We start from the raw sequence: 22,033 nt of genomic DNA, 5'->3' as shown, positions 1-22,033 counted from the left end.
ACCTTTTAAAAGATATTGCTGGACACCAACTCCTGACGAATAGGGTATTTTGGAAGCTTAGGGCACCTTGAGAATTCAGCTGGCAGTTTGGATCCTTTGTGTTTTAAAGTGTGCTTGCAACTGGCTTAACTGTGAGCTTCTGGGTCTGCTCAAAACCAAAAGAGAAGTGGACCAGAGAGGAAAAGCAGGCAAATACCCACTGGGAATGACAAGGCTGTAGCTAGGGGATGCAGAGATGCCGCCTGGAATAGCAAAAGCTCAGCTCAAAATGAAACTGGCTATAGAAATGTAAAACACTCCAAGAAATGGAGTGTTTTACATTTCTCCAAGAAATGTAGTGTTTTTTTAGGTACATAGACAGCAAGTGGAAACAAAAGGAAAACATTGGCACACTATTATATGGGAGAGGTGAACTAGTCACCAGCAATGCAGAAGAGGCAGCAGTTCTTGACACTTCCTTCACATCTGTCTTTACCAACACTGTTGGGCCCCAGGCCTTGAGAGCAAAACTCCAGGCTGATGCAAACATAGACTGACCATCACTGATGGAAGAGTAGCAACTGAAGTGTTACAGGAGCTTGGCACTAGAAATCAAAGGGCCTGACACTGCCCACCCGAGGGTGTGAGGAGTACTGGCTGATGTGGTTGCACACCTCTTCATAATCTTTGAGAAAGTGTGAAGATCAGGGGTTATCCCAGAAAACTGGAGGAGAGATAGTGGCAACCCCATCTACTAGAGGGGCTTAAAGGAAGATCTACAGGCTCTTTAGCCTTATTTCAGTCTCTGGGAAAGTCATGGAATGAATCCTCCTGGGGCCTATCACAAGTGAGATGAACCACATGATTGGGAAAAGCCAGCACAGATTGACCAAGGGCCAGCTGTGCTTGACAAACCTGCAAATGCAAATTTGATTTTTGTGACAAAGTAACCTGCTTGGTTGATTTGGGGAGGGGAGGTGACAAGTGGACATTCTCTAGCTGGATTTCTCCAAGCCTTTTGATATGGTTTCCCATGGCCTCCTCCTAGAGAAAAGTGTAATGGTCTGGACAAGTGGTCTGTGTAGTGGGTGGGAAACTGGCTGAGAGGCTGTACACAGGGTGGTGGTAAACAGCTCCTTTTCAAACTGGCAACCTGCCACAACCTTTCTCCCAGGGATCCATACTGGGCCCAACCCTGTTTACAATCTCCGTAAGCGAGCTGGACAACAGGATCAAGTGTATCCTGATCGAGTTTGACAATGATACCAAACTAAGCAGGGAAATTAACTCTTTGGAAAGTCATGCTGCAGGAAGACCTGGATAGGCTGAGAAGGTGGGCTGACAAGAACCTTATGAAGTTCAACTAAAACAAGTGTAAGTTCTTGCACCTGGGAAGATATTCAGGAGGGTACCACAGGCTGGAACCAGGTAGGTCTGTGGAAAGGGACCTGGGGATCCTGGGGATGACCAGCTCAGTGTGACTGGTGCTGCTGTGGCACAGAGAGCCAGCAGGGCACTGGGCTGCATCAACAAGGGCACCTCCACAGGGACACAGAAGTCATTGTCCCACTCAGTGCTTGTCAGGCCACACCTGGAACACGGTGCTCGGTTCAGGCTCACACTATGCAAAAAGATGTGGACAGGCTGGAGAGCCATTGCTCTTAATGATAAGTAATTTTTATAATTATAAATTTTTTAATAATAATACTTAATGGTAAGTATTTTTATGTTTTTAAATGCTGAAGCTGAGAAATGCTGCTGTTAAGCCTGGATGTGACTTCAGGCAAATACTGAAAGCTCTACAACAATTTATGAGAATATTTGCAGCTACTAGCCTGTGTTTTGTAAAGCATCTGTATTTCAGAGCTACTGCCTCTTTGGGGGCACCTTGGCACCCCAGATACACCCTGGGGTATGTTCTATGGTCCTGAGCACCAGGAGGTTTGACTGTAGGTGGTATCTGCAAATCTTCTCTTCAGAAGCTGAGGATGATCACGGAGGATTTTTATGCAGTATCTATTTCTAGTAAAGCATATTTAATGAGAAAAAGGATCTGCATATGAAAAATCTACATCTCCAACTTTCTTCCCTCACATTTGTCATCTCCTTTGAGTGTTTGAGAACTTAGAGGTCCTCTGAGGATCCATGTGCGTGTAGGTATCAGACGGCTTCCAGAAAGCAGCTGCAGAGGGCAGCTCCTGTCTTGATGTTCTTTTGGGTTTCTTTTTTTTTTGGTCTTTTTCCATAATCTGTCTGTTCCCATGCTTAGCAATGCAGTTGTGCAACTCAGAGCTATGACCAACATAGAATTTTTGGAGGAAACAACACTGGTAGTGCTCCTTCACCTCAGGACATGCATGTGTAATGGCTGAACTGAGTGAACTTCCTGTGGGCTTTCTGACAGCCTTACCATTAACTAAACCTTCCTATGCATAAAGTGGATAGCCTGTAACAAGTGTCACATGTAATAATCTGCCATAACCGCTTGATAATTTCTACATACATTCCTTCAGAAGGGAAAAGGCAGTGGATGATGTCCATTGCTTCCCCCCAGCACATCTAGACATTTTGCAAATACAGTGACATGCACTTGCTGCTCAAATGCAAATCCTGTTCTATAAACTTTTTTATTGATCTTGGAGTCCTACTGTCCTCAGCATGGATACAGCTTCACTACAGAAAAATCATCCTTCTCTATGCTTTCATTTCTATTTAGCATTAGCTTGTTAATGGGAAAAAAAAAAAAAACACTTATAATTTGATCATCTCTTGTATATTACAGCTCTACTAAAATCTTTTTGTACTCGCTTTGGCTGGAATAGAGTTCATTTTCTTCAGAGTAGTTGGTATGAGGCTGTGTTTTAGATTTGTGCTTGAAACAGCGTGGATAATTCAGGGAAGTTTTCCTTACTGCTGAGGAGTACTCACACAGAGTCAAGGCTTTTTCTGCTTCTCACCCCACCTCACCATTGATGGGGCTGGGGGTGCACAAGCTGGGAGCTGGATGGGAACACAGCTGGGACAGCTGATCCCAACTGACCCAAGGGATATCCCACAACATATGGTGTCATGCTCAATATACAGAGAGGGGGAAGAAAAAGAAGGAGGAAGCGGGGGAACATTTGGAGTGATGGTATTTGTTTTCCCAAGACACCATCACTTGAGCCCTACTCTCCTGGGGATGGCTGAACACCTGACTGCCCTTGGGAAGTACTGAATTAATTCCTTGTTTTGCTTTGCTTGTGAGTGTGGCTTTTTCTTTAACTATTAATCTCCATCCACAATTTTTCTCACTTTCACACTTCAGATTCCCTCCACAATGCTGCTGAAAGGGAGAAAGCAACTCTGTGGGACTGAGGTCCTGATTGGGCTTAAACCACCACACTTTTCCTCAGTAAAGGGAATTTAAAAGCTACATTAATGTGTTTGAAATGGGTGATCACTGATGTAAATAAAAGTGAGCTGAAGATGGGAGCAACAACACAGTTTTTGATCTGAAAAGGCATTTCTGCAGGTAATTTCCACTGAAGTCAGCACACACACATTCCTTCTCTGTGCTAAGGAGCAGGGTTGCTAAATCCAAGTATATTCAGAGAAAGTCCCCACTGATCACAATAGCAGAAATGATGCCATCCATAAAAACCTTCTTAAATCAAATATGGGGATGTAAGGGTCTGTTCAAGAACTAAATTGCAAAGCTACAATATAATAAGCAATTTACATTTCATTATAACCTATTTAATTTATCTATCTACTGATTCCATGCTTACATGCCTTCTAATTCATTTTCATATTGCTCATAGGTCACCGAATTTCACACTGGCCTCTTCCTAGCAGAGGCTCCTTTTTGAAGCATAGCACACTTAATCCTATGCTTCAAATCTCTCCTGATAATTCTCTGTTTCCGTTCTTTCCTAATGCAAACTCCTTGGCAAAATAAAACTATTCACAGACATTTCTGTGAACAGGCAATGAAATGTTAAAAAACAGAAACTTTTGTTGGAACCTTTGATCACAGGGTAGGATTCAAAATTCACTGAAATGTATGACTTTTCATTGGCTATCTAATTATGCTTTGTAAGTGTGAATGTAGGAATATGCATACATTTAAATTCCAGACTACATACCAGTTGGAGAAGGTCTTTATTGATTTACCAGCCCTTGTGGATCATCTCCAGTGTCCATTGATACCAGTGCAATGATATCATGTGTACAATGTCAACAGCAGCTCTAAGAAATCTTTACCTGAAAAATATCTTTCCTAATATATATTTGATAAACTCAACAGCTGGCATCATTTTCACAAACCAGTCTGCTGTTCATTTCCAGAGTATTACAGTTGTTTTAATAGCAGCATATTAACAGCTATCTAAAAATGGCAAGAGGTAAAATTCTTGGAGATGACATAAAGGACAACTACACATGCAATAAATGCATATATATATGCTTAGAGAAGTCTGCCAATAGAAAAATATTTCCACTGGGGAGGAAAATAAATCCTAATAGGACTACATCAAGGTGTACTGGCAAAAATAAAGACATTAACTCCTCCTTCATGAGGAGCTTTTACTGTCAGTTGAAGGCCACAGCCCTACTTTCTCCCCATGCATGCTGAAACCAGCTCTACCTGCAAAAGGATGCCCCAAAATCTGGTCTCACTGTGTAACTGGCGTAGAGCATTGCTTCTCTTCAGAAGGTGAGAATCTGAGATTTACAGCCATGGCTGTATAGCAAAATGCTATTAGCAGTAGAAGATGAGACCACAGTCTGTTAGAATGGATACACCTGAAGTGAGGGAAAAAATTCATCCTTACGCAAGAAAATGGAGAGTTTATTATTTAGGTGGGATTGAGCTCCAGATTCTGACACCTGGGTTTAAACACCTGCTTGTTTTGGCTATGTGTGAAAGCTGCCACTGAGCTCTGGGGCCATTTCTTTAACAAGACCAGCACCCCTGTAGATCTCCTGCCAGGCAGGGAATTGATTATTTCAGCTCTCAGCTGTCATAATCTAAGAATGCAGTGTACCACAAGTCTTCAGTCATTTTGGCCAACCCAGTACAGCTATACTGCAGGCCCTAAGAACACTTCAAACGGCATAAAGTACCTGTTTGTAGGCAGGGGAAAACACTCCCTTTTGACACACTCAGTGACACTTATGGTACAACTGATTAAAGGCTGGTGTCCACTGAAGTGGACAACCCTCCAGGATCCACTGATCCTGGAAGGGGCGCAAATGCATCCTACATCTTGTACAAGCAGATTCTTAAGGTGGGTGAACTGTTCTGATGTTCAATCCTACATTTGGAGTTTGATTCAGTTGTCCATATACAGACAAGAAACGCTATTAGAGAAGATTTATCTCTAAGGCTGATAAATATTACACTGGACCTACCTCTCTGAGCAGCAGCTGGAGGCCATAGGCATTTAAAATGGCTCCATGTGCTTTTCTTTGTGTGAGCAAATGAACCAACCACTTCTAACAGCCTTAAGAATTCTACAAGAACTAATAATATTTTAAAAATAATACGGCTTGTTATTAATAAGTAATTAATTATTAATTATTAACTACTGCATATGGAAGCTTCAAGAAGTTGTTCAATTTGCTTATAACTTAGAATACTGGCCCTTTGTTACACCAAGACAATCAAGTAAGATCAATCTACTTCATCAGTCTTTTTAAGCAGCCTTTCATCTTGTGGTACTCTTCTCTAATATTGGATCATTTTGCCCAAAAACTGATCTTCCAAGGTAAGCCACTTACAAGTCTCTGTTTCTACTTATGATAGTGGTACTAAAAAACACACATGGTTGCTTTGTAGCTAAATGTCATATTTAGGTTACTCTATTAGGTTTTTATTTTTTCATTAAAGCATTCCTTAAAAAAAATCTCTAATCTCTAGCCACAATTTGCCCTTTAATTGTTAAACTTAGTACGTTTCTTTTAGAACTTAGTTATTATTGTTGCAATAATTTTCTCCTTGAAACCATAACTACTATGTAAATACTCCTTGCAAGCAATCTCCTGTAATTAAATTGTACCTTTTAACTAAAGGTAAAATAATTTCAAAATTTTAATGACAGATCTCTCTTGAGTTAAATAAATGTTACACCATAATGAATAAAGTCAAACTGAAATATGAACACTAATACTGATATTTTACTAAAATTCAGAAACTTAAACCCACATGTGGTATCTGTTTAAATGTTCAGTTTTGTATCTCCTGCTTCCTAAAGCCTCTGGGAACTGCAGTCTGTGTAATACATTTGTCTACTCAGGGAACACCTCAGGTCAAGGACCAGAATCCCTTCATGGTAGATACCACAAAAGACTGAGTAGAAAAACAAGTCTGAGCTTAAACAATAAATAGAAACTATGTGCACAAAGTCTGGAGAGGTTGAAATAAGGATAAGGCTTCTAAGTGAAGCTGTAAAGGATTGTCAAAGAAAGAATCAAAGGAAATAGTTACAGGCGAGAGAAGGAAGAAGCACACTTTTCACCTCTGTATCTAGAACTGACTACAAAACAAGATCAAATTGGTTTAGCTAACTAAAAGGTACAGAAGTTCAGCTGAGGTCTGCCTGGAGAGGGTGACAAATTAGGGACATCAACTTGACATATATGAAGTAATAGAGTTCTATATTAGTGATTATATAATAAGAAATTTGCTCTGACATTATAGTAATTTTCAAGCCTAGATTCCCAACCAGAGCTCAAAAAAATCCTTGTTTCTTCATAATCTAATATCTAAAATAGCAGCAGGTTTTATCCCTAACAGACTGGCCACTTTCTCCTTCTTTTACAAGCTATGAAAAACGTTGTCATTGAAGCTCTCATATTTTTGCCAAGTTTGTGAAAAATCAAGTTTTGTATTTCTTTTGTCAAGTATTTACATTCCATTAGTTTTAAATAAAGTTCTGTATTCTACATATATTGTTTTCAACAAACATGTTCATTACCAAATGAATAAAAGTACTTTGATTTTATGGAGCTCTTTCCTAATATTCTTCAGTTCCATGCTCTCAAGAATATGTTTGACATCTCTGAAAATAAGGGACTCAGATATGTCTTACAATGTCTACCCCAAGGTAATTTTAATTAAATAAAATTACTCCAAGTCCACAAATATGCAATAATCAATAGGAACTTACAGTTATTCTCATGCATGATTTTTCCCCTAAAATTTTCTGTATGTTATGGATTTAAGTGCAGGTCTGTATCTGCATAAAAAAACTTGTGTGTCTGGACTTCCAGTTACCAACAAATACACATAAACAGATTATTTTTTGATGTGATAATGAAATTCAAAAGGAACAGAGAAATGCCATGACAAAAAGCTGTATTTTAAATCTGATTAAAATAATAAACATAAGTGAAAAACGTAAGTCATAGTTACTCACCTACGATGAGTAAGAAAACTACCACTGACATGTCCTGAGCCATCACATCCTGGTGTTGGACATGACATTCCTTCCGTCTTCACTGACTTCCACGAGAACTGTGAGCCATTTAGGTACCCATCCTTTTGCCTTTTGGCAGCAAGAGGACACCCTGATGCACTGCGATGGGATGCGTATTTTCCAGTTATATGACCCTGACCATCACAGCCAGGAACTGGACATCTGTATAGAAGATAGATGAAATAAACTTTATTGTCTTGCCATTATATAGCTGGTAGCCTCTACAACAAAGTCAAAATAAACCTGACACAAAAAGGAAAGAATAATCCTACACTGTGGTCGCAAAAGTAGTCAAGATACCCTGTAGTGGGTAAAATTAAAATCAGAACTTTACAATTTGAAGAAAAGAAAGTTCTCTGATAAATTCTAAGGAGGGTAGCCAGTAGATGCAGTCACAGCTGCTGACATTATGCAATTGTAACAAAAGGACTGAGATATGTATTTGAATTGCAGGTATTTATCACAGTAAATATCACAGTGGAATTGAAATATTTGCTACTGAGCTCTGACCAGCAATGAAATTGCCCATAGAAACCCTATAAGCATAAAATACTACTTAGTAAAATCCTTGGTACATTTTATTTATAGGTGTGGAACACAAAGAAGACTAGTCTGAAGTCATGAAAATGTTACGTACACACAGTTATGACATGATCAGAGCACCTCATTAGAAATGCTGAGCTCCTTTATCCACTTTTTGAATAGGGGTGATGATATGAAACTATGTGCTACAGCCCAGAGACCAATGAAGGCAGTTCTGTATTCTGATACAGAATGTATTCTCTATTCTGTATTCTCTATTCTGATACAGTCTGATGGTTTTCCTTACTTGGGAATCTCCCCATACATTTGCTCTATATACTGCTCTGTATACTCTGTATACTCAAAACCAAATAACCAAGGTTAGAAGGAAAAGGTTAGAATCTTCAAAGTTAAACGTTTAAAGAAAATTATGGTTTTGGGGTTTTTTAATGTGTTGCTACGTAACACACATCTAAATTAAAGGCCAATTACTTCCCTGTTTGTGAACTAAAATATTCCCGCAATTTTCTACTGAGAATCTGGTCCTGAATGTTCTAAGCAGTCGCTAAATCCATCAAGTTCAGTGGCCATTGATATCAGAGTGCCTTGCAAGAAGAAACCAAGAGCTACAGGTAGGCATTTATTTCTCTTGCGAACTGCATGAACAATCAGATTGGTTGCAGCAGTCTCATATAAACACTCAATCCTCTATTCCCATAACTACCTTTATTTAGCATGTATGGTTTGCCTGTAGTATATGCAAACAGATTATTAATTTTCAGATTATTCTTCTGAAAATTAAGGATTTAAAACTATTGCTAAATTACAGATGATTGTATCCTTGGCTAATGCTGTATCCTTTGCTGAAACAATCAGCACAGAAACTAGATTTGCTTATAAAAATCAATGTGGTCATCTGCCTTTGGATAAGTATCACACAATAACACTTATGCCTTAAAAAACCCTGAAGACATATAAGACCTATAAAACATACAAAGGCCCTTTGACAATATTTGTTCTCACCTAATTGGCTCTTGGTCTTCTTTGTCTTCCTTACTTTGTGCTATCCTGATTCCACTTTTCTTTGCTCGTGGACAGCCTGAAAGACTGTGTAGAAGAAAACATTTTAGAATGCAATTTCTCTTTCTTGGGTACACTTTACAGGAATATGTTTTCTATCCAAGAAACTGGCAAAATAGGCAATCCTGTCCAGCTTGCACAGCCAAAGCTCAGGTGGTTAAATATGGAGAGTTGCAGCAGCCACACGAGGGGAGATGTGTGGGTCTGTGATGCAGGACAGGACTGTCGGTGCTGTGCACACCACACACACAGCAACTCCCCCAGGAGTCAGGGAAGGCAGCTCTTAAACCCTCTGCCTAACAATTCCTTCAGCTGACTCAGCAGCAGCAGTGGCATCTTTAATAGGAATAGAAGCCAGTGTTTCAGGGATGAGAGACATTATGTTCCCTATGTCTGAGAGAGATGGAAGAATAGAAAAAACAGGAGTATCTCTTCGTTGGACTAAAGATTTCTCTCAGGAGCACATTAATAACATTATCAAATCTTCCCAAACATCACATAACAATTCTATAGAATCATTGCATAAAAACATGACAGAGCTCAGAGCTTTCAATGCCTTCCAGAGAAGGGGTTCAAGTGCTCAGAATTCACCTAGACAAAAAGACTTGGTAGAGAGAAAGTTATATGTTAGGCTAATCAGTGTTACATTTAACTGAAGGAACTGAGAATGTTGTTTTCAACTACACAAGCTCATTTTCCCATTGCATATGGAGAATTCATTATAGAAACCACTTAGTAGACTTGACAATGACCTTAACAGATTTTTAAAGATTTTTTTAGGTTGTTGATATCTGAGGATACAAATATGTCTATCAAAACAATCATGCTTGGCCCTGTATTTAAATGTTATTTCCATCTTAACTATCCACATTAAAAAAGAAATCCACCGGTAGAACACCTTCAAATGTTGACACGAGAAAGAAGTATCACCAAAGAAAAAATTTCCTAGAGAAATAAACAAAATAGAAGATTAAATTTTTGTTTACAGCATGAGGAAAGGTACTTGAGTGTTGTGTAGTAGGTCCTGTCTTTGCAAAGAAGAGAAGAGTGGTAACAAAAATAAGCATGGCAACAAAATTTTCAGTTATTTTGTCTTGTCAAAACCAGTGAGGACTGAGGGAAAGAAGCACAGAAAAAGGTGACGCAATCACAGACAGAATTCTGTGTTAGAAAATAAAGAATAGACAAAACCAGAGCTTACATGTTTCAAAGTCATAAATAAGTCAATTAAAGAAAGTGAGGAGTACTGGGACAGGACATTGGACGTAGTACATTATCTAGAAACTTATAGTGACATATCATGGCTATATCTATACTGTTAAATAGAAGGGATCTAGAACTGTTGCTTTGACCCAAGAACAGAAAGTTCACAATTGTACAGCTAAGCTCTCTAACTCTGTAAAACATAGATTGTTTGTAAAGAATGATCTGGAACCACACTGAGTCCCAAATCATATCTTAGAATTGCCTGTGAGACCTTTAGCTGCCCAGAGTCAGTGCCATAGCAGGGGTCATGTCAGCATTAATGGAATAGGCATCTGCACTCATGGACCTGTGCTCTCATCCTATTTCATTTTCCATTTTAAATGTAACTGACCATTTTCCTTTTCAAAGCAAACTGCTGTTTATTCCAGTTGCATAATGAACACAAAAGTACCATAGTTCTCTGTGTACAAACTAAATCTGAGAAAGCCTGTGCCAATTAGCAACAGTTTTCTTCAAAAATAATAATGTTGTCTGTAAGAAAGAAGTAGGAGGAAGACAGTCTGAGGGATTCAGAATAAGAGAAAGCTGGCTCTGGGGCAAGGGAACCGTTCAGGGACAGGCTGGTTCACTGCCTGACACACAACCTGGGCTGCAGAAAGTGAAGGGGAGTGGACGGGAGTTAAAGAGAGAGTTAAAGCTATCTCTGAGAGTAGATGTACTCACCGGGTGAGAACAATCAGAATTTCTGTATCTGAAAACTAAACAGTTAATAGGAATTCCTCAGCAAGCAGTACTATTTTTAGTAGGTGTACAGATGGGTATGCTTGTAGATGATATTTTCGTAACAAAATCTGAACAAAGAATTTCTGCCTTGACTAATGATTTAAAGCTTTCTACGTATTAAGTCAATTTAATTATCACCTACTCACTGGTATTTTGGTGTATCATCTCACTATAAAAGAACTTTCTATTCTATTTCTATTTATTAGAAAATTCTAAGACCTTCAGGTCCTCTAAACAGACATTTCCAACAGACAGTTTCTGAGCCTGTGATTATTTCACTTCTCCTCTGACACTGGATCCATGGAGAAAACATATGTCAAGCCTTTGCTTTAATTTTTTAATTTCTAACCAAACCTATTACAAGATAAGCATATTACTTCATTTTTCTATGACTTTCATTCCTTATATATGAAGACAAAAGACAAATAGGGAAATTCAATAGCGGTGCACGGTGCTATAACTTCTTGCATAAATTGAAGGGCTGTGTGGAATTGCAGAGTTATGGCAGAGTTAAATCTGCCTCATGTATGCTTGCTGTTGAGCAGCCATTTTAAATACCAAGGATAACCTCAGCAGCCATTTAGGAGAGATGTCATGCCTTTCCTCCTGAAACTGAGAGGGTTGTAACTGATGGTGTCAAATACAAACAAAAATACTAACTCAGATGCAGGCAGAACTAAATGCTAATTTTCAGTCTGGGAATTAGAAAGCCCAGCTGACAACATACTGTGGGGTTTTCCATCCTTAACAGCTCCAGATTTAGGCTACTGGTTTGCTGCCCTTCGAAAGCATTCATTTTGCCAGCCTTCCCACCTCAGAAATGGCCTTGACAGATATGATCTGAACAGGGTAAGGTTGGCTCTGTGTAAATGTGACAGGTCTCCTGGGGACATCTGTGGATTTAAGCAAAGAAAATGTTACTTCACTGACTACATGTCAGTGCTTCTGTGCCTGCAGGCAGCAGAAGGGTTGCCAGAGGCCTTTTTGGAAGAGAAATTAAGGAGTTATGTGGCCAATACAGACATGGTGGCATTTCAAAAGGCTCCATGTGTTAAATCCCAATGGACTGAGAAAATTCCAGATATGTTTGTGTATTAGAAAAACTTTTTATATCTTTGTATGTACTTAATTATGCTGCACAATCAAATGAAAACTTGGTCCAGCAGTCATCTGCAAAAATAAAAGAATGTAAGAATTTTCAGACAAAAAGCAGGTAACACCATTCGACTCGTGGTCCAGTCCTTTAGTGGCCAGGAGACAATGTGCAAGGAAAAGGTTTAGAAAATTAATCAACATTCAGTGATTCTCCCCTACCAACCTTGCCAGCTTTTAGGTTTCTTGTTAGTAACACTTTTTTTCTGCATTTTCACTCTCCCACCTGCTTTTGGTTAAATAGATGATCAAACACATAAACAGCTTCCCTGAAGTTGGGGTAGAATTATAGCAAGCATAATGCTGGTAGAATGGTAGCTGATAAATTTGCATATAGTTAAATGTAGTTCTAAATTTGACCTTAAATTCCTCTGAAAGCGTGATCAAATCTGCATCATGTAAGTGCTTTTAAAACACTTATATCTTCTCCTTTATAATGTTATTTTTACTTTTAATGTTTAACGCTGCAGTACAGAAATTGGTATTGTGATCTTTCATTTTCGCAGAACGTAAAATATGGCATGCTTCCAATCTCTTATTTTATTTATGTTTTGACTTTGAACTCTTTGCTGCTTTTAGTGGGAAAACATTTAAACTGGAAACTTGTGTTATAAGTTGCAAACTAGTTATAGCCAATTGTAGAACTACAGGGACTTGGTGAAGAAAGCAAATATTCAGACTCAACAGTACTAGTCTGTGTGGGAGTCAAGAGTCTTTATTAACACAAGAGAGGTAGACTACAATATTATTCACTATTATTCTTTGATTAAACAGTGGATAGATGTTTACAAAATATGGCACAGCTCTCCTCAACTGATTTAGTTCTCAAATAACCACAGGGGAATTGCTAATTGCACAGCATTTATACCATTACCTCTACAGTGTAATTGATCAATATCCTAATTAGTGAATGAGAAGTATTCTTTGACCCTTGGTGAAGTTATAGTTAAGGCAGCTTTCATCCATAAATTTATTTTTTTGTTCTTCTGGCTTGATGCAGTACAAAGTGTTGCAATTTAAGAACAAGCCAAGATTTTTTCTGAAATGTACTAACAATACTGGTGCATATTAGATGAAAGAGGTACTTTTCCCCTCTGATAAAAGATGATATGGCTTCATCTGGGAGAGGCGGTAAAGAACAGGATCCAATTTTGCATTTCAAGGAATATGGAGCGAGTCTGAAAGAGACTGACACAAACATTCAGGAAATACAATTTGAGGGAAAAAGATGCAGGAGTAGGATTTCAGTCCAAACTGTGAAGAGTTAAGTTGTTCTGAATGTAAAGCAACAGAAACATGAATGTTGAATTGCTTCCTCAGGCTACTAAAGAAGGCAGAGAAACTGAATTTATTTTGTATAAAGATTTTACTAGATATTAGCAAAAAGTATTCCTACCTATTTGGGTAGTGAGTCATCCTGAAGCTGAGAAATGTTATTCATTAGTGGTTAATATGAGTTAGACCAACGTATGTCTCTGCAGCACTCAACCCTGCTTCAGTATTCAGAGAGTGAAGTTAGGTCAGCTGCGGCACCTTCCAGCCCTGCAGTTATTTGATTTAAATAACAAAACCTTGTCTTTACATACCTTCGATGAGAAGCATAATTTCCAGTTATATGCCCAGAGCCATCACACCCAGGAGTCGGACATCTAGAATAACAATGGGAGAGACACCCAGCAGTTACTGACAGGAAAGATATAACTGCCCATTTAAAAATATTAATTGGCTCATCCTTGTTTCCTTAGGTGCCAGTCTCTGTGACCCCTACCCATTGCTAAACCTGAGCTTAATTCTACACCAGGGACAAACATAGTTTGTCATTCATAAAACATTTTTGTTTGCTACTCCTCAGTTGCCCGCTCCAATGCTTCCTGGATATCTCAAGTACTGGCAGATTAGTGGAGATTTCCCAACAATCCAATATCCCTACATCACCAGGAATGAGTAGGGTTGACAGCAAATGCACTATCCCTGTGGTGTATGTAGGGGCTGAATTGCAGTGAGTAATTTTCTTTTCTACTGGAGCTTTTGCTCTAATCCCACTGCACAGTGTCATGAGGACACACCATGAAGAGACCCCTTCACCTCTCCATGAAGCAAAGAAAATGCCCAAGACAGGGAAGTAATGCTGGCCTCTTGCAGAGAGATGGTAACCCACCCAAACAGTGCCAAACACCAAGCTACAGCACCAGACAGAAATGGTACAGCCCTCAGTGAAATTTCTAATAGTTGAATGACATTAGAGCCACCAAAGAAAATGGATGGATATTTCTACATTGTAAAGATGATTGCGATCATCACAGAAAAAGCTACATTATAATGCTAAGTAAAATCATTAGCTGGTATTTGAACTGCTATACTAAATCACAGAAAAGACAAAGAACTAATTTATATGCATTTTACTGAACAGACAAATGCTACATGAATTCCAAAAAGTCACTTTTCTTGAGCCTGAGTTTTGAATTTTAGCCATGCTATTTAAAGCTACATTTGGAGAAAGCATTCAAATTCAAAAAAACTGGCTCACAAATTCAGATGTTGCATTCTAAAACATCAGATTTCCATAACATTGAATTTTTCCACTATTTGAATCAGGAGTTCATGCAGACTTTGGCTTTCACTATTTAGTTAACGTGTGCTTTTCTCTAAGTTGGTCCATACTGGTAAGCCTTTGTTTCTCAACGTTTCTACAGACACTTGAACATTTTTTAAAATCAGTAATTAGGCAACACAGGGGTCAGGGCTATGGAGTTGTCATGTTCCATTAACCTGAATTTCAGCTGTTTTAAGCTAGTAAGCATTACCTACTTCTGAGGAGCTCAGCAAGCAGATTATTGCTACTGTGAAAGACATAAATTAAACTGGAATGTATTCAATGAAGTTCCCATATGATCTTCATCAGGAGCAGTTCAGTTATTATATGGAAAACATCAAAATATGGTAGCAGTTCTCAGATGTGAGATGGTAAAACTTATGGGGATCCCTACAACACTGAAGTTTCTCTTCTCCATCCCAACAGGCTGTGAACTTTGGACAAGAAATCTAAACAACATGCTTAGAGACAATTCTCCTTCTCTCTTGCTTTGTCTTTGCAAAGGACCAAATATGGTGCATGTGGTCTTGCATGAAAAGTGTATTAACATGGCTCTTAAAGGCCAACACACAGGTTGACATCACACATCAATCTTTCTGCTTATAGAAAGATAAAGTCCAGAATTTCTGCATAGATTCTTCTGATTTTAATTAGGTAAAACAACAATCCTCGTAAAGAAGTCATAATTCAGTCTGTATGCCTCTTACCCTTTATTCTTCGTTGTGGCTGCACATGGCTGGAATAAACTTTTGTTATTTCTTTAAAAATAAGTGGTCAGGGGATCTAATATGAAGAGTCTTATAATTTAAATACTCTATATGTATGTGTGTGTGTATATATATATATATATATATATATGTATTCTCTCATTATTTATTTTCAAACAAATGTTTTAAGATCTACAGAGTCAACTCTTGCTTCATGTGTTTTGGTTTTTCTTCATGGTAGGTAGCTTCAGTGGTCTCCAATGCCTATTTCCATCAAGACTAGCTGCATCACCGAAGCCTGACTAAAGCTTCTAAGATGCCGAATCATAAGATATGGGGATAAGAATTAATTAAAGAAATTTACTACATTTTGGCTTTACATGTTCATAGCATTTAAATCAATAAAGGAGAACCCAGAGCCATGGGACTTTAGTACACCTTGCAGTCTGGTGTACTACAAGGATTTCTTCTTTATGAGCCCATAATTTGAAGCCACAGTTTTCCTCTCCAGACTTTCTATCCTTTTGAGGATAAGCTATTAGCAAAAGTGAACAATGTTTTTTTTTCTCATCTTTTCCAAGACTTTTTATTACAGGCAACATGATTAACAGTGTCTTAACAGGGTTTATAAGAAGCACCAGTATATCCCATCCATCGTCTTAAAATAAGACTATTGCACCTCAACCATTTGGACACACAAATTTAAAAGCTAGCTTATTTCTGTGTAGTTTAAAAAATTAAAAAAGAGAAACTAAAGAAGAAATCATCCTGCTGTAAACTGAATTGTGTATCTTCAGAAATGGCTTTGCACAGTTCATATCAACTTTTGATACTTTTGATCAAACCAGACGAGATCTTTATGTTGGCAAGGATTTCAGAATGACCTTTCAAATTTTGATACTATAATACTTGTTTTCAAATCTCATAAGTTTATGTTTACCTTCATGTAACAGATGAAATAAGAGTTTAGTGCAGTTGGTAAGAACACTTTAAAACTCCGGAACATTTATACTTCTGCTGTTTCCATTCTATGGGAAATGCTCTTAACAGTGTGACACATAGGATGCAGACATGCAGCAGTCTGTTACAACTACGAAGCTATTACAATATTTACTTGCTATCCTAAACAGATTAGATAGGGAGATAACCCCAAGTTCTTGTGCTATTGGAATTGGGTGTCTGTATTTTCCAAATGTCTGAGCGTATGTAGGACTTGCATATACCTTACTACTTTGCTATCATTTACTACCTATACATATATCACTTAATCATATGTACAAACAACAATGCCAGAAAAATGTATGCACTGCTTGTAAGAGGCAGCTGATGTGGAACTCTTTGAAAATGGCTATCAGAGTATGTGGCAAAAGAGAGCTGCAGTTTTCCTTGCTTACTTAAAGTAAATCTGATTTGGCAGAATCAGAAACTCATTTGTAGAATTTACATAATAGCTTATTGTAGCACAGGAAATACTTCAGTACTGTAATGAGGGAGGTGACAAAAGGAACTGACTCTGTGAAGAGTGATGTTCAGGACATAGAATACTAGCACTTGACTACAAATTGAGGGCATCCAGTAAAAGAAAGGGCTTGTCAGGGAAGGGGAATGCAGTTAGCAGTGCCTTGATGTCTCATTCACTTCACAGATCATCCCATAGAAGCATTTTTGGGAAAATAAGCAGAAGCAGGAAGTAGGGCAGGCAGCAGAACAGCAACAGCTGTGGCAGCTGGATTCAGTATTTGGATTAGATTCAATAGCAGGAGAAAAAAGGGTGAGAGGTAAATTGAGAAGAATTCACTTAAGCCCTGCTACTGATTCTTCACTGTGGAAAGATTGAAGGTGTGCAGCAATTAAAACAAACTTCTGGCAGCTTGAAAGGAGGTTCCTGGGACTGGGGAGGAAATGGATGCAACGCCCAAATGAGCTCTGGGAGTGTTTTTCCAAATGCCAGTGGTTAAAAGTCTTGTGGAAACCTCAGCTCACAAGACACCCCAGCTCTCATCAGCACAGGGCACTACAAATAAGACCCATAATCAAACCTATATTCATAGGGTTTTATCTAGTTCTACAGGAGCAATATAAGCTTACATGTAGTGCACACACTTAGATTTACAGCTTTACTAGCATGACAGTGAATAGCATTTTACACAAAGTGTAAAGCCAAAACTGCAATAGTTTTCTCCTCATTACTGTGTATGACTTTGGTTGACTTACTTTTTCAAATTATTTTAAAACATAAATTAGATCCAAAACATAGACATAAAACAAAGACATAAAAAACTACTTCAACATTTTAATTTTTGTGCTGCGGGTATCAGCTCCCATGGAAGAGAATTAACCATCCATTTCTCTCACACTGGCCAATTGCAATGACTTTCTACAAAATACCTTTCATGATCCATCATTAGTAAGCTGATGGATCAGCACAAAAGACTGACGTTACCTTTACTGTTTAGCTTACAACATTTAGTATCTACTATGTTGTGCCTCCAATCTTCCCTTGTGAACACATGTATCAATAGTGCAGCCTGTCAGAGAGAATATCCTGGAAATCACTAACTATTTAAAGCAGATGTAGCTAGCAAAAGCAAAATCACATTGAATTGAACAGGGGAATAAATCAGGAAATTGTGCAAAAATTCAGAATGGTTCTCCATAATGTTCCACACTGCAAAAGAACTGGGATTAATAGAAAATTATATCTTTCCCATAGTTTTATTTTGACCATGCTGTCAGTCTCTATAGTAGAGGTGTGGTTTTTCTATTGAAGATTCAGAAAGACTAGAAAAAAATAATTGTTTCCTGTGGGATTTTTTTCATAGCAGAATGTAGAATTTTTTATTGTCTGGTGGTTTCCATCTATTTGAGATTCTGTTTTGTTTCACTGAATCACCAGGAATGGAATTCATAGGTTGGGAGGCTGGCAGACAGACTCAATAATACTTGCATTTCTGGCTTTTGCCTGGAGATCTGACAGTATTTTAAAAAAATTATTGGATAAAATCTCACAATGGTGCTGTGGAAAAGGGAAGGACTCGGCAGAGGAAAATTGGACAATAAAGAGTCTAAATTACACAGAAGTGGAAAATATACTAGAAGTATTGATTCTTATTAACTGCTCTGTTTGCAGCTAAAAAGCTGTATGTCTTCTGAAACTACATACAGATTCATGACAAGTTACTGTGGTTTGGTGTTTTTTATTTTTTTTTCTAGTGAGGTAGTCTGAAAACAAAAGGTTACAAAAGTAAAATTGTAAAGAAATTGTGTTTGCAGTTCCCTGAATTGAATATGTAAGAGAAGAGGAAAAAAAGAAGAGGGCAAGAAAAGGAAGGGATGAAAAGAAGCTCTGTCAAATTAAAAACTGGATTTTCGGTGGAGTATGGTAGGTTTATTGAGTGTCTATTCCTTTATGAACTTGAGGGCTTGTCAAAACCTACAGGTTTGCAGCTCTTGACAAACAAGTCCTCTTTTTCGACTAGCTAAGAGGCCAAAAGAGAGAACAAACTTTTCTTCGGTTCCTTCCTATGCCAGTCACCACTAACCTGCAGGGAGTACTCCAGGGTGAGAAACAAGATCATGAGAAGAGCTGTATGGTCCTCACTGCAGACTTTTGGCCACAGGTGTGTCAGTAAGAGCCAGTGCTGTGGCTATTGTTATAAAGACACCTCTTTAGCAGGAATTGGACAGACAGCAGCAACTCATTTTGTCTTTACTCTTCTGAGTAGTCAGAGCAATGCCTCCAGCCATTACTGTTCCAGCCAGCTCTGTGAAAGCAATCTGGATATGTAAATTGTAAAAGTCTTATTTTCAGTCCCAGGTATTTTGGTAGATGACATATCAAGTTCTAATTAAGTATGTGAAGTGGGAATGATGCTGATTTTTTTTTTTTTACCTCATGACAACACAGAAAAGTTGTTGTCTGTTTTAATTCCAGTAGGAACACAGTTATTTTCCATTTTAATCCTGTTGTCTTTTATTTTCTATTTTTTACCATAGCATTTGATTTTTGAATTCCAGTGATGAATTCTAGTGATTCTTTTGCTGTCTAGACCAAAACCCTCTACCAACACAATCTACTGATGAAATTACAATAAAAACCAGTTTTGTTAGGATTTATTTTTCCTTAATTTTCCTCAGAGAAAATGTGCTTTATCCACATACTTCTTCACTCTATTTCACTTCTTCCATTTTCCTTCCTGGTGCCTTTCACCCTATTTTCAATCTGCCATCCTTTTCCTGCAGTAAAGCAAGAATCTCCATTTGCTTTTGTTCCACAGTTTTCTTTCCATCCATATTCCTCTCCAGCAGTTCTCTGCTGATTTCTACTCCCTCATTTTCCAAATAATTTTCTTCTTGTCTCTTCTTTCCTCTTTAACATTTTCTCTCTCTGCCTTTTGCCTCGTCTTTTCTCTGTTCCCTTTGGCTGATGCCTTCAATCTCTGTTTCTCCCTCATCCTTCTTCCTTTTATGAGCTCTAATAACCTTGAAGTTGATGTTACTTTTTTCTTTTCTCCTTCCTCTTTGTTGTTTTTTCCCCATTATCTTTACTTTCATCACCCTTGTTGTCCTCCTGCTCTTTTCTCCTAGCTGATTTTATCATTCTTGCCGTCTGCATTGCTTGTGCTCCTCTCACATTGCTGAAATGACTGGGTACACATTCTGCCCTTGTGTCAGAGGAGAAAGTGCTGTGTGTGAAACCTTAATACAGAATTTATTGGCTGTCAAGACTCAATGAGTCATTTTAAGTATCTCGTCCTCTTTTATTTTTATTGAAGTCCTTGTGAGCTTTATCACTTGCTTCAAAAGGAGCAGAACCAGGCTAACACTGGGCACTTCTGGAAATTGCATTCAGAGCTCATTTGAGCTCATTTGAATTGGTTCAAGAGGCAGCATAAACTCTATGGGACAGTCATGCAGACAACGAATATTTCAGGAGATTTTACATCTCTGGTTTCATGTTCAAGGCTAAACTTACGTTCCAATCCTCACAAATGTACCTGTAATGACTGTGCAAAGTCAGACCTCTACAAATATCAAAGTTTCATAAAGATGCATTGTAATAAAAAAAAAAGATAAATTTAGATTCATATGTTAATTATTTCCTTCTATTTGTTTTAGATAGAAGGAGTATTTAAGCACGGAAATTTAGTTTTAGCAAAAGTGCTAAATATTACTTTTCCACATGTAAAATGCTGCCAGCATTTCTCACTTAACAGAAAGCTACTGATATGACTGGTCTGACTGGAGGTAACAGGGAAATTTGAATGCCAAATCCACAGCAGATATAAAGGAAGAGGACTTCACGAAATGACAAGAGCCAGCAAAACCAAAAAATTGTGTGGAAGGGCAAATGGGTGAATTTAAAAAAAAAATATCTTTTTTTCATCTTTTCAGGGGTTTTTTTTTTGGCACTGGATCCACTCCAGTGGGAGTGGGCAGGAGAGCAGGGAGATCCAGACAAGGATCCCTCCTGGTGTGGCATTACTGAGCCCTCTCAGAAGACATTGGTGGAAGTACGGATTGGAGATTGGAAAGAAGTGCAGAATGAAAAGATTTGTTGTTGCCACTTTCACCGTACAGTGTTTCTATCCGTGAAGGAACAATGCCAGGCCTATGGAGCTAGTCCAGACATGAGACTAAAATAGTTTTGGCTCAGAGGCTTCAGGGAGTAACTTCAGTCTCTTTTATCTCTGCAGAGAGATTGCTCTGTCTTTTTCTCTCTGCCTCTAGAAATCCCCAGCAACTGAATGGTTCTGAACTGGGGTGTGCTGACTGCATACTCCTCTCCTCAGAATTAATTTAATTAATTCCCTGATTTTCTGCATATACTACTTTTTCTGTCCTTACCTGATGCTATTATCTGTATTGCATTCCTGCATTTTTTGAACTATGTGGGGGTGAGAAAGAACATGATATGTTTTTTAGATTTCAGTCATTTTCCTATAAGCAGCCTAAAATGCATTATGCTGGCACATAAAATATTGCTGTGCACTCCAATGCACAGATACACACAATGAGTTTAAATTAATTATATTGCTTTAGAAAAAATATTCCTGTGCCTTCCATTACCACCTCTGCATGCTGCCTCTTTTGCTACCAGTCAGGACTTCCCAGCTTCCCAGCAGCAAGTGCCATGACATGCTGCCCGCTGTTCTCACATCTAGCATCAGCACATAGCCCCTTAACATGCCAGTTGCCAAAGGCAGGGTATGTGCCTAATGTGAAATAGCTTCTGTGCACTACCCAGGGGGTGCTCTGTGCTCAGAAGCTGCCAGGGGGAAGCTGTGAATCAGTTCTCCCCCTGGGCACCTTGCCCACGCTTTCTCTCCTGCCAGCATCGCCTGCCTTGGAGGCAGCACCGGGCAGCTGCAGATCCCCTCCCTGCAGCAGAGAGCACTTCCTGGCACCAGGGATGAATCAGTTCCAACATATGCAAATTGAAATGTTCATTTCCAAACAGCTCAGCCTTTGGAAAAAAGCTTCATTTGTATGTGAAGGAATAACACAAAATGATGGAGGCACAGAGAAAAATGCAAGAGAAGACAGCCTTA

The 22,033-nt window shown here is 38.5% G+C and overlaps 1 protein-coding gene across 4 annotated transcripts in view; it reads right to left on the bottom strand.

The window, feature by feature from the left end:
* Nucleotides 1–22,033, bottom strand: part of MYT1L (myelin transcription factor 1 like) — a 130,152-nt gene that overhangs the window by 19,869 nt on the left and 88,250 nt on the right. For all 4 annotated transcript variants that reach the window (XM_041420514.1, XM_041420523.1, XM_041420532.1 and 1 more), the window contains exons 15-17: nt 13,769–13,831; nt 8,985–9,068; nt 7,380–7,601 (exon numbers count right to left, since the gene is read on the bottom strand). In XM_041420514.1, the coding sequence (XP_041276448.1) occupies nt 7,380–7,601; nt 8,985–9,068; nt 13,769–13,831 (369 nt within the window). The remainder of the gene's footprint in view (nt 1–7,379; nt 7,602–8,984; nt 9,069–13,768; nt 13,832–22,033) is intronic.

This window comes from Onychostruthus taczanowskii, unplaced genomic scaffold (assembly GCF_017590055.1).
Source record: "Onychostruthus taczanowskii isolate IOZ18803 unplaced genomic scaffold, ASM1759005v1 scaffold11, whole genome shotgun sequence".
In the NCBI taxonomy this organism is placed as follows: Eukaryota; Metazoa; Chordata; class Aves; order Passeriformes; family Passeridae; genus Onychostruthus; species Onychostruthus taczanowskii.
The sequence above is the reverse complement of the archived record's forward strand: the minus strand, read 5'-3'. Positions and strand labels throughout refer to the sequence as shown.